We start from the raw sequence: 16,080 nt of genomic DNA, 5'->3' as shown, positions 1-16,080 counted from the left end.
CTTTCCCAAAACTAAAAATGTTTGGAATAGTTTGATTTTATAATGCTTATAATGAAGAAGTTTCGTTCTAGACATAAGACTGTACTATAAACAACTCTTAAATATATAGTAGTTAGAAACAGTTTTCATCAGCTTGATGTGATTCATAAGAAAGCCCAAGTAAATATAAGACTATTTTTAATGTTATTCCTTTGGAATGTTAATGCTAAACTTCTTTTGGAATGTTTATGGTAGACAAAACCAAATATTTCAGAAACCGCAGGTCAATACAATTGGCAACGTGACATACATATGGCGTTTTGGCTTTCTCAAAACAGGAGCAATTAACTTAAAATGAAGCAACTTTGTGAGCCAGCTGAATATTTTCTGAATCGGAATTATAATCGTTACTTTCGTCAGGACTAGGTTCCAACGAAACCACCAGAGCACATAATGTGTTACGAAGTTTTATAGAGCTCATTTCGTCCAAATAATCCGACTGTTGGTCATGAAAATGAAGCTTAACAGCACCCACGTTAACTGTTACCTTCGGAATTGCTGCTGCGTGAAGGTGAAAGCGGCAGTGCTAAAAAATCAACTCGCAATTAAGTTTAATTAGGCTTCATGTTCAAATTAAGCACACCGATGTTTGCGATTGTTATTGTGCACTCGAGGTAGCAAGAGGTACACCATGGTGAATCATAATGAATCTTCAAGTACAATAGTATCGTCATCCAGGGACCGTTTATCGGTAAAGTTGGTATTATCCTAGTGTGTGAACAATTGGATAGAATCTCTTTTTATATGCATTGAAACGAACATGAAGCCACATTCCAGGAAGTGCAAACAAAACAGCGTCCGGTCCCTAAAAGCAACATGCGTTATGTAATTTTATTTGAAAAAATACAGTTTAGCATAAACGTGTCAATACTTTCGGTTGAGGTAATACAAGACCAAAGATGCGCCATCATCATTTTTTCCTCATCATTATTGAGATGCAAGGTTGAGATGAACGCAATGTTGAGATGCTTGAAATAGTGTGCACATGGTACTTGACCATCAAAATAAAAGTGGCAAGACAGTATGGCTACAAATCATGTTGCCGATATTGCTCAGCCTGTTTGAGCTTTGATCAAACCAAACTAGGTTTCATGAAACTAGGTCATCGGTATACTCAAGAAGGGCATCATCTAGCTTCAATGATTCATCACACTTAATCCTCAGAACACACCCACTAGAGGGTGAATAACTGAGCATACAAGACGATTGTTTTATATAAATGCATTGACACAAAAAGGAAAGAAGGAAAAAAAGGGTTATAAACAAAGATATAGAGGGGGAGATATATAAAAGAGAGAACGTTTGAAGCTCTTTATAAACGAAATATTTGCTCCGATGAGTGTCGTCAGGTTGCTTCCGGTCCGTCCGATCTGAAGGACTCTTCGAATGCAAAAACGAAACGTTTTATGGCAAATCATCAGCTGTCTACAAATATTCATTTTCGTGCCTGCTAGCGATTGAGAACCATAATCATTTTGTGGGGCGTTGTCGTACTGTCGTTACGATATTTTTTCTCGTATGTAATTTTATTCAGTGAAAAGTCACTGATTCGTATCTACTTTATGCTTTCATACTCGGGTCAACACTTTATTTTACGATCGAAACTTTAAAATAGTTTATTCTATACTAGTGAGACTACGTTATGTTATAAAATAATATTTACAGCAGGAATTAGTTGATATCTGAAATGTCCTAAATCGAAATCAGCTATGTGGTCATATTAGCTTAATTTCATTATTTCTCGTTTGCGTCAGTAGCTTTGCAAAACAATTCTTCGATCAGAAGTGGAAAACCGCAAAAGCACACAAATGTAGGGTATTCTGAATAAAACATCAAAGAAACTTCAACCCCTTTAGTTGCTTATTCGGCCGAAGGCACTTATGGATAAAGACGCTATGAGTTTCGCTTTGTGGTTCTACTGCTCTAGCTCTTCCAACCAAGTTCAATAACGGTAAAAAGTACTAAGGCACCAACACCTCAAGTGATATATTTTTTCAGCCATTAAATATCAAGTGAGTTGGAAAAGGCGACAAACTGAAGCAGATAAGCCACAAGAATACACTTTCGGACTAATTAACCGTACCTCAAACAATTCCAAACAACCCGTAGAACCGAGTAAGAATCCGATGATATATCAAAATATGCTTAGCAAGTGAAAGCAGAAAAACAGCAATATGTGAATAGATGGCGTTGTAACGAACCGGATAAAATAACCTATGATTATGTTAGGAGAAAAAACTCTAGTTGTGGTCCTGACACGAGGTACACAGAACCAATACTTGATGTAGAGATAAAGAAACAATCTAAATCTCACACTGGATTTAGTTCAAGCCAGATTAAATATGACATTACAAGTAATTTATCCCATACAAGTTGATTTCATTGAAATAAAATTCGAGAATAAGAGACCATCTTGGATATTTCATGTGCGTGTGAATTATTGCTGCTTGCTTTTGGTGGAGGTAAGGTTTTTAGCTGTCAAATCACAAATAATATATTGAGTTTGTCATGGTTAAAGCTAAACAATTCAAACATTATAATTTTTAGTAATTAACGGCAGACCCGACGGCATTGCACAATCCTTCAATTGCTATTTCACGTTGAGCACAAATAATACGCTTAGTGCCAAAAGCCATCTAAGGGGGGGGGGGGGGGGTCCGCGACAGCCGAGCGGTAGCGCCGGTTAGAAAATCGGCCCATGAGCGCCGGGGCTCACCACCTCGACGGCGTGGGTTCGAATCCCAACCGAGACCGGACCCTCCCCTGTACGAGAGGAGTGACTATCCACGTACAACAGGGAAACAAGTCTCGTAAGCCCTTAACGGGCAGGCATGACCAAGAGGTCGTTACGCCAAGAAGAAGAAGAAGAAGTGCCAAAAGCCAGCTACTTCTATATGACAATTTATGTCAATCTCAAGCATTGGTTTCATATTTTATAACCATTATCATTTCGCAACGTGCTTCTTTCTGCAAAGCTATGCTTCCTGGTGTCGTGTACGCTGGAGTGTTTTCAGCAAGTAAAAAGTCATTGTTATCGTAACACAACTCGGCTTCATTAACCCAAATCTTTCCTTTTGAAGCCAATCTTGCGTAAAAAACTATATTGTCTCATTTTTTCTATGAAACAAAAACACAAACCTAATCACACTTTCCACTGGTTTGCTGCTACTTGTAATGGCTGCCTGCAACGGCTACTATGTAGGCGGTTTTTCCACTACAATCACTGTCACTGACATATACACACCACAAATATACATACAACATTGAATCCAGTTAAATCCAGCGTACATAACACCCAAAGCCTATGCTAAGAAGAGAACGCGCAAAGTCTATGCTAAGACTTAAAATACGTTGTTTCTTTGAAAAGCCAAAATCATGCTTCACAAAACAGGTTCTGAAAAAGAGGATTAAAAGCTTTTGGTGAGGCCGCCACGCCATAACAGGATAGCACTTAGGTACGTGGAATTGCTTCACGAAATAAATAAAGAAGAATTCCTTCCAAAAGAATGAAAACACAAACTAAAAAACACATTGCCCTAGTACAAAGGAACGCGGATATGGCAAGAAGCAGAAATAGTAGTATAAGCAATTTTTTTCTTGAAATAAGACAAGCTTATGTGAGGCGTTTGTACTTCTCAAACATCGTGCCAATCATTGACGGTCTAAGATTACCTCCTGCAGGCATGGAGCATTTCTTTTCATATCCCAGCTTTTTATTTTAGTTCGGTCATCATAAAGACGTATTTTCAAATGTAAATATACTGGCACTTAGACTCACAAAAGAAATGTGGCCTTGTTGGAGCTCTTTTCGATTCATTAGTGGCGTGGTACGTTTCCTCGTATTATTTATTTTCTAAACTTCTTAAGTTCCTTGCCTTAAATTATATTTTACATTTCACTCGTGAGTATGATGGTTCCAATAAATTCCAGAAATATGAAAACTGCTCTTTAAATTGAAGCTTGTTTATTTGGGGTATATCCGTTTTTTTCCTTATAGTTTGTTGGCAGCAGCAGACTATTTCATACATGCAAATTAACGTCTCGTTCGAATAATTAAATAATCGCACGAAGCTAATACCATTGGAAGCCACCTCGAAAATACTTTCTCAAATGATAAACTTTTTGACTATCCATAATTGTAGTTTAATCAGCTACTTATCATGGTTGAGATTCTTTTCCAACATCACCAACAAATATGACAATTAATTTATTTTTTATTTCCCAAATCACTTTGCACATATCACAAACGCGAAGAACACATACTACAACACATAACGGATGCTATTGATACATTTCACTTTTCAAACTATATTTTTACTAATCTTTTATTATGTCATCTTATAATCATCAAATTTGAGTATTGTATTATTCACTGATTTTCACAGACCTAACAGAGCCTTGGATTTTCTGAAATGTTATGACAAAAAAATGACATAGGGTCACAGTTTTGTCGTCTTCTTTCTCTTTGCTGCAACACACACTAGGTTGAACACATACACAATCACAGTTATTTTCTCATGAGTGACACACTAGAGATAAATTTGCTGTACTATTGATTCGTCAGAAACATACGAGAACATAACAAAAATGCACAAGTGATAAACTTACGTTTAATTCTCTTTCAAGGAACTGCAAGCTTTCTTTGTATTCTAATTTTTAAAGAACAACAACAAAAATTCTTACACATTTTGTTAAGTATTTATGCACAGACCAGATTGAAGAAAAAGCACATATTCAGTTTTGCTAGCACCAGCTGACCTTGGTAGTTGCTTTGCCTTTTCACTTTCCTCACAAAGAACTCGCGGTTTTGGCGACTAGATTCCTTATGGAGATTTCCGAACGACTGACGATTGTGAAGAAAACTTTATCGACTTAAGAGCCACGCCACAGTCCACAGGATACGATATGGAAGTGCCAAGCATTCGTGACTCAATATTTTGCTGGGAATTCGTGCATGGAGCGAAATGCCAAGATTGTACGCAGGCGCCGCCCGACGTCGAATGCTTCGATCACATTCCAACACGGCGCCATCAACCCGAACCTGCAAAGCTGCTCGACTTCGGATGGATGAATTTTTCACATTGAGTGATAGAGAAGACTTCCTGTAAGACGATGAGCTTGTGCTACCAATACGTGCATAAGGCTTCTATTGACCACGACAGAATTTTGAAGAAAGTCGGCTTCGACCTAGCAAAATCATCTGACCGATGGAAATGTATTTCTCTACTTTTGGTCAACACGTCTATCTCTCGCTTTTCATACGTTGTTTGTCTCCGCCATCGTCATAACACACACGTGAGAGCCTTCTTTGCTTTGATGTTGGGTTTCAATTTTCCAACAGTGATTCAATTATGCAGACTGTCGTACGCTCGTTCGTCGGTTCGTTGGTTATTTGGTTCGTAACAGACACGCCAAATTTCGCTCACATACGCATGCACAATTTTGTGACACAACTCTCTCACTTGCTATGCATACGTATGTGTATACTAAAGTGCCAGTGGCAAATATTTATAGCAGAAAAATGAGCGTTTTGAACAGTGATTGTTGTATGAAAATAGGTCGGTGTAATCTTTATTCACGTTACACCCATTTCGTAAGAAGAGGATATTTCTGAAAATTGTGGTTCACTTCGTATACCTTGAGATACTGTGCTGTGTGGTTACTTTCTTTTGCCATAGATTCTCATAACTATTTTTATTTGATATTGCACAAATTTCACATTTTATAGAGGATTCACATGGCGTGAAACGGCCTTTTTGAGACATGAAATATAATAGAAACTTATTTCACTATTATGTGAGCCGCATGTTTGTTGTTGTTTGTTTTGCCAAAGCCAAATGCAAAATTCGATATTTTTCCCATCGTATAATAGTAATTTTGATTTGATCAAATAGATTCGATCAAATATCATGTGGATTCTCCTAACTGTGAGTTTAATAAGAATAGAATGGCTCAATTTCTGTTCAGGAATGGTTGAATGACCATCTTAGCGCACCAGTTGCAGCTTTTAATTGAATCCTCTTTCTTCTTTTTTTCTACGACTGTTTTCCAAATTATTAATTTTTTATTTTTTATTTTCCTAAGTGATTCTTTTCCAGCATATATCTATTTCAGCGTGAGGAAAATAGTATAATAATGGTTTGATTGCTAATGAGATGAACAGCAGGGAAAAGTGACCCAACAGGAACTCTGATTCTGTTGGTTACCCTTGTCTAATTTATTGCAGCCATTGATCCGTTAAATAATTTCGAAATTATTCTAGTTTTGCATCCATGCTCGGTTCACCAAACCATCTTAGGTCCTCTGTTCGTGTCGCATTGTCCTTTTTAGCAGCTTCAACATACGTTTCCTTTTGATCATGAAGTCTGAATGGGAATCTTTTGAAGGCATGAGGAAAAAAATTATAGAAAAACGAACTTTCGGGTCAAGTGTCTAAATACCGGTGGGTCATCAATTTAATTGATGAGTCTGCGTGCTGGAACCCGGTTGAAAGGCCGGTAAAATAGAGTGTGAGAGCTGTGATCCCACCAATGAACAGGGGAATTTTCACTTTTTCATTAAAATGTAGAAAAGGTTGGAGTTTTTGAAAAACGTTGGCTGTTGCTATAGTAGGCCGATTTCAAGCGTTATTCGCTCAAGTGTCCGTTTTGTTAATTAATACCCGTTTTCATTGCCCTCGATAATTACAAACCATTATTCGTTCAAGTGAATGTTTTGTAAAATACTTTTCCTTATACCAATTAGGTTATATCTCTTTCAAGATCAACATTTCAACAATCTTAACCTAAGTTGAATTAAACTGTTGGAACATACAAGCTACACTTTTGCTAGTTTTATCAAAAATAGCAGGGAACTTTATTCGTGCAAGAGATTAATTAACAGTACGATTTTGAAACCAAATTTTAAAAAATTGGTAGATTTGGTTAGCCAGTAAATTTTTTTCTGTAAATCCTTGAAAACGTAATTACAGAGTTATTTTTCAAGCAATCAAAGCCATTTCTTGCGATCGCATTCGTCGCTCATCTTTCAACGTGCAATGCAATTCACTCAAATACGAATATGCTCATTAATTGCCAGCATGGAATTGAATAGCAACTGTTAGAAGGATCAAGCATTTTTGTTTAATTTCTTCAAGAGAGTTCTTCATAGAAGAACTCCCACCACCCTACACCACAGCACAGTTCGTACAATTTAAAGAACAAATGCCGTGAACTTTGCGACATTTTTAAATATACTTTATGTGATACAGAAAATGAAACGTAATAAAATTTTGTAGAACTGTCCCAAAAACGGAGAATCTCGTTGAATGACATCCTAAGAGTTGCTGCAAACGAACCGTGTTAGGGAAACATGCTGACGAACTCGAACAGCCACTCATCGGTCTAAAACCTCCTTTGCTTCTCCCCTCGCTCTTTGCTTCTCAATGCTACTGTTTATCTTTAATCTCGTTCTTGGGTGCGGAATGTTTATTTTCCGATTTCGTGCTTAAATTGAGAGATCTTCTTTAGTCGCTTTGAAACATTTCTCATCATTTGTGATTTCGGGGACAGAACCAATGGGTACTCGCAAATAGAAAGTACTTATCCTACTGTCTTGCCGGGGCTGATGACGATGTCGTGCGAGGAAACGCAGAGAGTTAGAAAACACGATGCAGGCAAAAAAATAACCCTAATATGTACTACTCACTCTTACTAGTGGGCTACAAATGAGACTTGTTAATGATGGCAAGCATCGGGTTGTTTCAGTCGAAGCCAAGCATAAAGAATCTTTATCTTCTTTTGTTTTTTTTTAGGAAAGAGGAAATGGATGTTTCCATTTGATGGGTGACGATGATCAAATTTCTAAAATGATACACAAATTATTGCATTTCATTTCCTTTATGGATACATTGGATTGCAAAATGTGAAAAACAGGACAAGAGGGTAGCATTTACTGAATAGATTCCACTGTCCTGCTCAAAACATTTGCCTAACTTAATAGGAATATCTTCGTTCGTATTTTCTTGTAATGGTCGGAAAAAGGAGGTCTGTGACAACCGAAAAGATACGCTGGCTTGAACATTGACCAGCGAACGACGAGGCACTCCCTTGACAGTATGGGTTCGAATCCCAACCGAACCCTGTTCTGTACGAGTGAACTGACTATCCACATAAACGAAAGAGAAAAGTGTCGTAAGTCCCTAAAGGGGCAGTGATGATCGAATTTTGTAGTTATACCAAAGAAAAAGTGTAGATCAAAGATTTTTCACCTTTTTTTTATTATTAGCAATGTATGTATGTTTATATGTAAGCGGCCTTTCCCAACGATAGTTAATGGAAATTATGATCAAGTCTTTCGTATACGCTTATACATTCCACGCACCTGTGCCATATCCATTTATGAGGTATTTACTTCATCTCTCTTGCTTCATACTAAAATTTAATTTTCATGAATGTTGGAACAATCTGATAGTATACCTATGTGGCTCACTCTTCTATCAGACATGTTTTTACCATTGTGTGCAAAAACACCTAATTCAAATCGTTACGTTGACCAGATAGCTATGCTCCGTTTGCTAAAACATTCGACATGTTCTGTAATTCCCGTATTGTACCATGTAATATTTTGTCCAGTTCATCGAGCGAAGGAATGATTCTACGATCGGCAATTAGACCTACCTTTAGCCGACCGTTCCACGTCATGAGTGACAAACCTAGCATATTTTTTCCAATATTTGGCACCCAAAAGATGGCATCCTTCAGAGCATACTCTCGTATATAAATTTCAGATTCAAATGCGGGAATATTGGACATAGCGATCGAGAATTTGCTCCTTGCTAACAAAGGCCGTACGATGGGTGCTGGCAGCAACTCTGGTAGATAAAAGACGCTCAAGTATGTTGTCTGAAAAAGAAAAGAAGAGTATGAATGATCTTTTCCAATGCAGTATAACTAATCTAGGACAATGTGTTCTCACCACGGGAGCTGTGGACATTCTAACGGCATTGCTATGAATGTTGATAGCATGTATTTGACGTAACAACTCAGTCGTGCATGTAATAACTCCAGCGACAGGAAGGTCTCCTATGGGTACTGTCTGAAATACAGCTGAAGATCGGTTGCGTAAGCGAATTTCACTTGTTTCTCGCTCAAACCTACGCATGACAGCTAGAGTAAGAGACGCTGGCACGTCGTTTCCGAACATTTTACAGTATGAACGAAAGCTTGTTGCGAATGCGGTCAAAAAAACGTCGGTAAAACTGACCCCCGGCGAAAGTTGTTTCACATTCCTTATTGTGCATACTAATGATGAAGCGGAGACGTCTTCGCTAACCCACGAAGTTATTTTATCATCGGAAGGACTTCCATTATGGATACGGTTTAGTTCTTTCTTGAAAAATAGTTCGTGTATTAAAAATCTTGGAGCTGTAAGCGCCATCCTTAGCAAAAAACGCCCTGTTATTGTCTCCTTCACTGTCACATATTTAGCCTCGTGTGGATTCCGTGACTCTGCTTGCTTGATTGTTATCGATGCACGTTTGTCAATCAAATCTTTACAAAACAAACGTAAAATTGCAATCCCGTCAGAGATGGAGTGGTGATATCTGAAAAGGACCTGCAATTTCATTAGATCTAATGCCCTTTCATTGACAAACCATATTTCCAACGTACCGGATAAAATGATGCATTCCCCATGTTATGCGATGCTGGATGCGTCCAAACTAGTAGTTCCCAAGTAGTCCCAAGTTTACATTTGCGGTTGCTAATGGCACTAATCTGCCTACACACTTCTCGGCGTGTTAAACAGCTGCCACTAATTTCTGAAGGTTTCACGTTCCTTATATAAGAATCTATCGGGGCGCAGGGTAGGCGATGTAGCCAATAAAAAAAGCCATACTGATAACGTAGCTCGTAGAACAATTTCTGATAAGCTTGCTCGTGCTGGTGAGTAGAGACGCGACTGCGTAGCTCCTCGAGGAGTACGAATGCGGCATTCGGTTCATTTTTGGTGTTTTCGAAGAGAAAAAGGGCATTCGTCATAGCTCTAGATGAATTATTTTCTACTGCCCATACAACATCTGACCCTTCCAGAAGACCACGGAAGGATTGGCCATGTTTTATGATCAGCACTTGGACAACGAATTTACGATATATTTGGAACAGAACTAAAATCACTATAACTACTGGTAGAACAATTATGACTGCAACAAGAAGTAAGATATTTGCCGAAAATTCGATGATCAAACACAAACACTTTTTCCAAGAGGAATGCACCATGGTGGAGCTCTCTACGATCTTACTCTGAGTAAAATATTATTGCAACTGCATCGCTGTCCATGCAAGTACGAACCTTATCATGAGATTCGATTCTGTGCAAAAACAAAAAAAAACAAATTTCGAAAACAACCGCTTTTGGTTGCTTTTTGCTATTCTTCGTGATGATAATCCACATAACAAGATTGCCGCTATCTTGGTTACACATGTTTCCAACAAAGTGCAGCAAGTGCACACATTTGAATTTCATGACAAAAGATGTTGGTGTGACGTGGTGTATCAATTTTATTAACTGTATGCTATTGAAAGTCAATTGGTATAATACAACAGAACTTCGTTCAAATCCTTTTGTTTTTTATATTTTGAACATTCTACTTTTTGTTATTTTTCACTTTTAGCCGATTTTGCTACATTTTATTAAGGATATTTTTTATGAGACGTGTTTGACCCGGGATTATGTTACTCAACTGAAATGGTCCCCCGTGAAGCTTAATTTTCCCCGACCGACAGTCAACTGTGTATGCTTTGGGTGCATTGAACGCAACAAAGCATTTTTCGCAACTACTTGTAAAGCTACCGGTTGCTACTGTTTCCTTATTACGAAAAAGTAATAAAGCAGGCCGAAAATTCTAAGTTAAGCTCCCAACAACTTTTATTTTCTATCCCTCTGGCCATGCCTGGCTAAATCTCAGTTAAGGCAATGCAGCTGTTTTGACCACATGGGTAGCAAGTGATGGGTTAGAGATTTCTCTTCATGCCTACCATCACCCTGGTCGTATTAATGTTGTATAAGGAAAGCGGAAGATAATTTCACAGTTTATGAACACTCATAGAGTGACGTGCACAGCATGTGCACATAACGTTTACCGTTGAGGATGTGTTGAATGTAAGCTCGAATGGCCTAATGTACACAGCCATAAGCAAACATATGCTTAGTTCCCGAAAGATGAACCGTGCAGTTCCAAGAACAGTAGTAGATAAACATTCATTTTCCAAGTAGCAAACAAGTCTCGCTGAAGACTATCCATTGCATACCTTCCTCGACCACCGTCTAGCGACCATCAGAGTGGTCTGGAGTTTTTAATTAACTTCACATTTTTAAAGTGTTTGCAAATTTGGCTGAGCTGGTGTAAACATATATATTCAACTACGTTTCGGGAAAACTAAGGCACATTTTTAAGAAATTCTTGATACCTTGTAGCACATATGGTTTCCTTTTTTTTGCTGGACCTATGGGCAGAAGTACGGGGGTAGGGGGTTGGCCATGGCGCAGTGGTAGCGCGAGGAAACACCACGCCACAGGTGTGAGATCGAATCTCGAGTCTGGCACCTCCCCCCCGGTATTACGAACGGCTGACCAACGATCTATAATATACCGTCTTTCGGTCATCGAAAACTCTCCTCGGAAAGAGGCCTTGTCCCACTTGGGGATAAGGAGTAAGGAGTAAGGAATGGCTCGAGTAAAAGCCAAGCAGGACTTCGGTATGACTATATGAATTCGGTTACTTAATCGGCACAACAACAGCACATACCACGCACGCTAATGTACCTACCTGTTATTTTCATCCTTGCACAGGATGTTTGCAACACTACATCGTTACATCTAACTACTGTTATATCTAAACTAAATAAATGGAGAAACGGGTGAATTCAACGCAGATTAACTTCAAGGTAGCATTTTGTGCTTTATTTGTTCCGATACGCAATGAGAAACTAGTTACACAGCCAATGAAATTTAGATCATTACTTGTTCTCTGAGTGTTGTGAAAACAACAGCCCGATCGCCAATTCAAAATTAACCGGATGGAGCTGCCAGGAAAGGGCTTGAGAGTAGCGACGAGATGCCGCGTCCGCTAGCTGGTCAAGTACCGTAGGGTCCATTTTGCGGAGGAAAGAGACAACCAGCTGACGGAGGCGGCCGAAGAGGAGAGCAAGACTCCAACCGAGACTGTTTGTTGCAGGACGCAACACTGAGATATACCTACCTGAATGTTGTAAAATTTACTTTATCTACCATCTTATTTTTAAATGGAGGAAATTGACTACCCTAGATGTATTAGACGAAATTTCTTCCGGAGTTTGTTGCAATCATGTTAAATAAATAAACCACATTAATTTTTAAATATGGTTTTACTTGTAAAATAAAATCAAAACATTCTCAACCATTTTCATAAATATTGTTCGTTAAAAATAAGATTAATGATTTCACTACAGATGAGTCGCAAATGAAAGCTTCCGTTTTTGCAATTTCTAATAAAAAGTAAAATTAAGAATAAAAAATCCGCAGTGTGGGTCCAAGGCAGCCGAACGGTAGCGCCGGTTAGAAAATCGGCCCATGAGCACCGGGGCTCACCACCTCGAAAGCGTGGTTTTGAATCCCAACCGTGAATAGACCGTCCCCTGTACGAGAGGACTGACTATCCACGTACACATAAGGATGAAAGTCTCGTAAGCCCTTAACAGGCAGGCATGCCCAACAAGGTCTTTACGCCAAGAAGAAAAAGAAGAATAGAAAATATTTCTTCCAAGTCACCACCTGCTCTTTTGTCCTGCAATGTCGTAGAAACAATTGAGCGAAGAAGCATGGACGCTACTTTACTGACAGCATTCCCAGTCATATATCTGAAGCAAAGCCTCTGGCCACGGAGAAAGCAAACAGAGGTATATCGAGAACGTTACCCTCTTCCAATTGGTTCAGGTAAAGTGAGAATTGAAAAGTCATCCCGAACGATAGTAGCGCAAAACATTTTAAGATTTCAACTTAAAATTTCAAAAACCGGATTTCTGCTTTTATGATTGAAGGAAACTGCACAGACTTATGGTAAATTAAGACCTTTGTTCGAACCAGCTGGTTACATCCCTTTTCTCATGAGCTCATCCGTGAACGCTCAAGTTTTTAAACCAAACGGACACTATTTCTTCAAAAAGAAGCTTTAACATTCGTAATCGGATTCGGAAGATCGTTTTTATTTTTGCGTAAATAGAATTCACCTGATTCTGACGCCACTGCCACAAAAAAGGTTCAGGGACTATTTCCAAGATTTTTTCTTAAAAATGTTTCAAACACATACTTTAGAGAACATACACATCTTCGACATCGATTGATCAATTTCAACCGCTTCACATATGCTGGTCTCATTTGTAACAGAACTCTTTGCTCGATTTTTTTACTCTCCTAGCACAAGATAAGTATCCGATTTCCTTTTTGCTAGACTGCTATAAGTTCAACAGCGAACCACGGATGCAAGGTCCGCCCATACTCATAAAGAACTCGACACCTTGAAGTTCAAGATTGAGCTGGCACAAAAAAACTTGACTAGACGGTCTCTAGAAATTGATAGCGTGATCCATCGTAAGATGCTTCTTCCTTTACTCATTCTGCATCTATATTTAATGCATTTCATCACAACAAGAATCAAGTTTAACCACGAACCTAAATCCTTCTCCCTTACTGCACTGCGTGGGCGCGTTGCGCTATTTTGAGCAACGTTTAATTTATTAGCAGTACTATTACCTATCGATATACTTCGATGGTTTGATCCTAACGGAAACATCAAAAGAAGCAATTATGCAAATTATCACCGTAGAAAAAAAAATCAGATCTCACTGTATAGATCATAATAAATATTTATAAACGGATTGCATTCCGTCACACTACTTGAGTCATGCTCCCGAGTAAGTTTTAATGTTGAAACAGTAAAACATGTGCAGGAAAGTAAACAATAAACGTGTTTAAACAGTAAAATTGAAAATCCCGGTACTTCAAAAGTTAAAGATATTGTAGAGAGTAAAAAAGTTGAGGTATCTTTGTTGAATGGATATTAATGACTTTCATTTAAAGGGAGCATGTTGCCTCAATTTCCCTTATACGCAACTGCATATTCACCTTGTTCCTTCTTTCGTGGAAATCTGGCGGAACAACAAGTGTTTCAAAGATCTCAAAAAGGATAAGCTGTCTTCTCGAATGGATAACGAGAGGCTCATCGCTGAAGGTGTTCAGAGCAATCCGTTTGTTGAGCAGGTAGCTCCTGAGCAATGGGGTTTCGAGAACGGTTGAAAGGCTTCTAAAAAATTTAAAAATTGTATTCTTTCTCCTGCACCACACACCTACGGCTGAAGGATGACACTGTCCGTGTTGGGATACCAAGTGGAAATTTGATACCAAAACGGAGGGATTAAATTTACCCTGAAAATGATCCCCGTCGCCTAAGGCTTTCAGGACGGGTCAGTAAGGACCGCTTACTTTTTTGTATGTGAATGTTTCTGCACCATTCCAGGCAAAAAGGATTCAATGGACAAATTGTGGCTCGTCCCGATAGCTATTCGAGGTCTTTTTTCATGCCTTCCGATCACTCCACGGTTCCTTTTTTGGAACCTTCCCACGAAAAGTCACAACGTAGTTTTGGGTGCTTGGTTAACAACGTATGTTTTTTATCTTTGACTGTGTACGGCCTTCTCTTCATAAATAATTCAAAGGACGAAGAAAAATAAATTAAGCCGTGTGCTGACGCCAACAGTGCAGTACTGGGATGAGCATCCAATTAAAATCTAATGTCGATGGTTTCGAAGTCGTGTTTACATGAATTTGAATGAGATCTTGCGCTCATCCTCTATCCGTTACAGGTCCACTCTAGTAACGCTGTTAGGATGTCCTGTAAATTGCTACTCTTGTTTACCTAGGGCTCGTCTGAAACAAATTGTTTTTCTCCACTGGTGTTTTATCTGTGACTATCTACAACGTTCGTATTTGCGTTAATCCTTTTTCGCGCATTTCTGTGAATATTGGAACACTTTTTGTTACACGGAAGAGTGTCGGAGGTAAATTATTCACGGGGTATTGCAATGAGAACCCCTAGCGGATCTTGCTGCCGATTCATCTTTTCCCTGGACTACAGATTCATAAAACATATGTTAACAATTATTTCTCCTACAAGACTTTTCTCGCAGTCTCGCAGACAAAGTATTACTATTACTGCTAGACAAAATCCATGAATACGAAATAAGGCATGTGTCAAACGCTGTTAATTGAGAGATAATGAAAAGTTCTTTCAGTGGCAGCCTCGAATAGCGACTTCGTCTCGTGTTTCCGGGAAAAGGTTCAAAATCTGGAACCCGTAAAAAATGCCTCCACCATGATTCTCGGCATTGCAACGATTGCTTGAAATGGAAACATTTTAAACTGGAAAGACAATTCTTCAGGTCCACTCCATGACAGAAAGTTTCTTGGATGCATTCGTAATTGGATGCGGTATTTTTTTCCTATGAATTTTGTTGGAGGAAAAATGTGTGTTCCTCCCTAAAAAGAAAAGACGCACATGCTTTTAGATAATGAATAAATTAGACCCATGTTACCGTCGGTTGTTTTTAAACATGAACTGGTTGAGGTTCTACGCTATACGGTGTAACATTGTCGCTTTTGGGATGTAAATCACCGAATTATACGACAACACATGTCAAAGCAGCTTAGCGCGCTTAGTATGCATTTAAATCAGCTCCGTTCGTACCTAAATTAGGAGTTAGGATATTAAAAGTTTATTTAATTTCAAAAATACGATCAGAATGCATGATATCAAAGGCCGAAAGTATCATTGATTAAATCAAACATATGATACTCTAAAACAATGAGCTACCGCTAAAAAGCTGCTGGTTCTCACACAACCTCCACATCACAATCTAGGGCTGCACCTGGCTGATTCAGCACATCCACCCTAGATCCACCATATGTGTAATTAACACTCATCATCACTTATTATCCATCATTATCGTCGCATTTTCTACGCGGCAAATG

At 38.7% G+C, this 16,080-nt stretch overlaps 1 protein-coding gene across 1 annotated transcript; it reads right to left on the bottom strand.

Annotated features, from left to right (window-relative positions):
- Window positions 1-8,579: 8,579 nt before the first annotated feature.
- LOC131270611 (uncharacterized) lies at window positions 8,580-10,295 on the bottom strand. The gene is made up of 3 exons (XM_058272448.1): window positions 9,690-10,295; window positions 8,995-9,633; window positions 8,580-8,921 (listed from the first exon to the last, which is right to left on the bottom strand). Exons 1-3 carry the CDS (start codon window positions 10,293-10,295, stop codon window positions 8,580-8,582), a joined length of 1,587 nt encoding a protein of 528 aa, XP_058128431.1.
- Window positions 10,296-16,080: the final 5,785 nt, after the last annotated feature.

This window comes from Anopheles coustani, chromosome 3 (assembly GCF_943734705.1).
Source record: "Anopheles coustani chromosome 3, idAnoCousDA_361_x.2, whole genome shotgun sequence".
NCBI classification, from domain to species: Eukaryota; Metazoa; Arthropoda; class Insecta; order Diptera; family Culicidae; genus Anopheles; species Anopheles coustani.
This window is presented reverse-complemented; position numbering and strand designations above follow the sequence as displayed.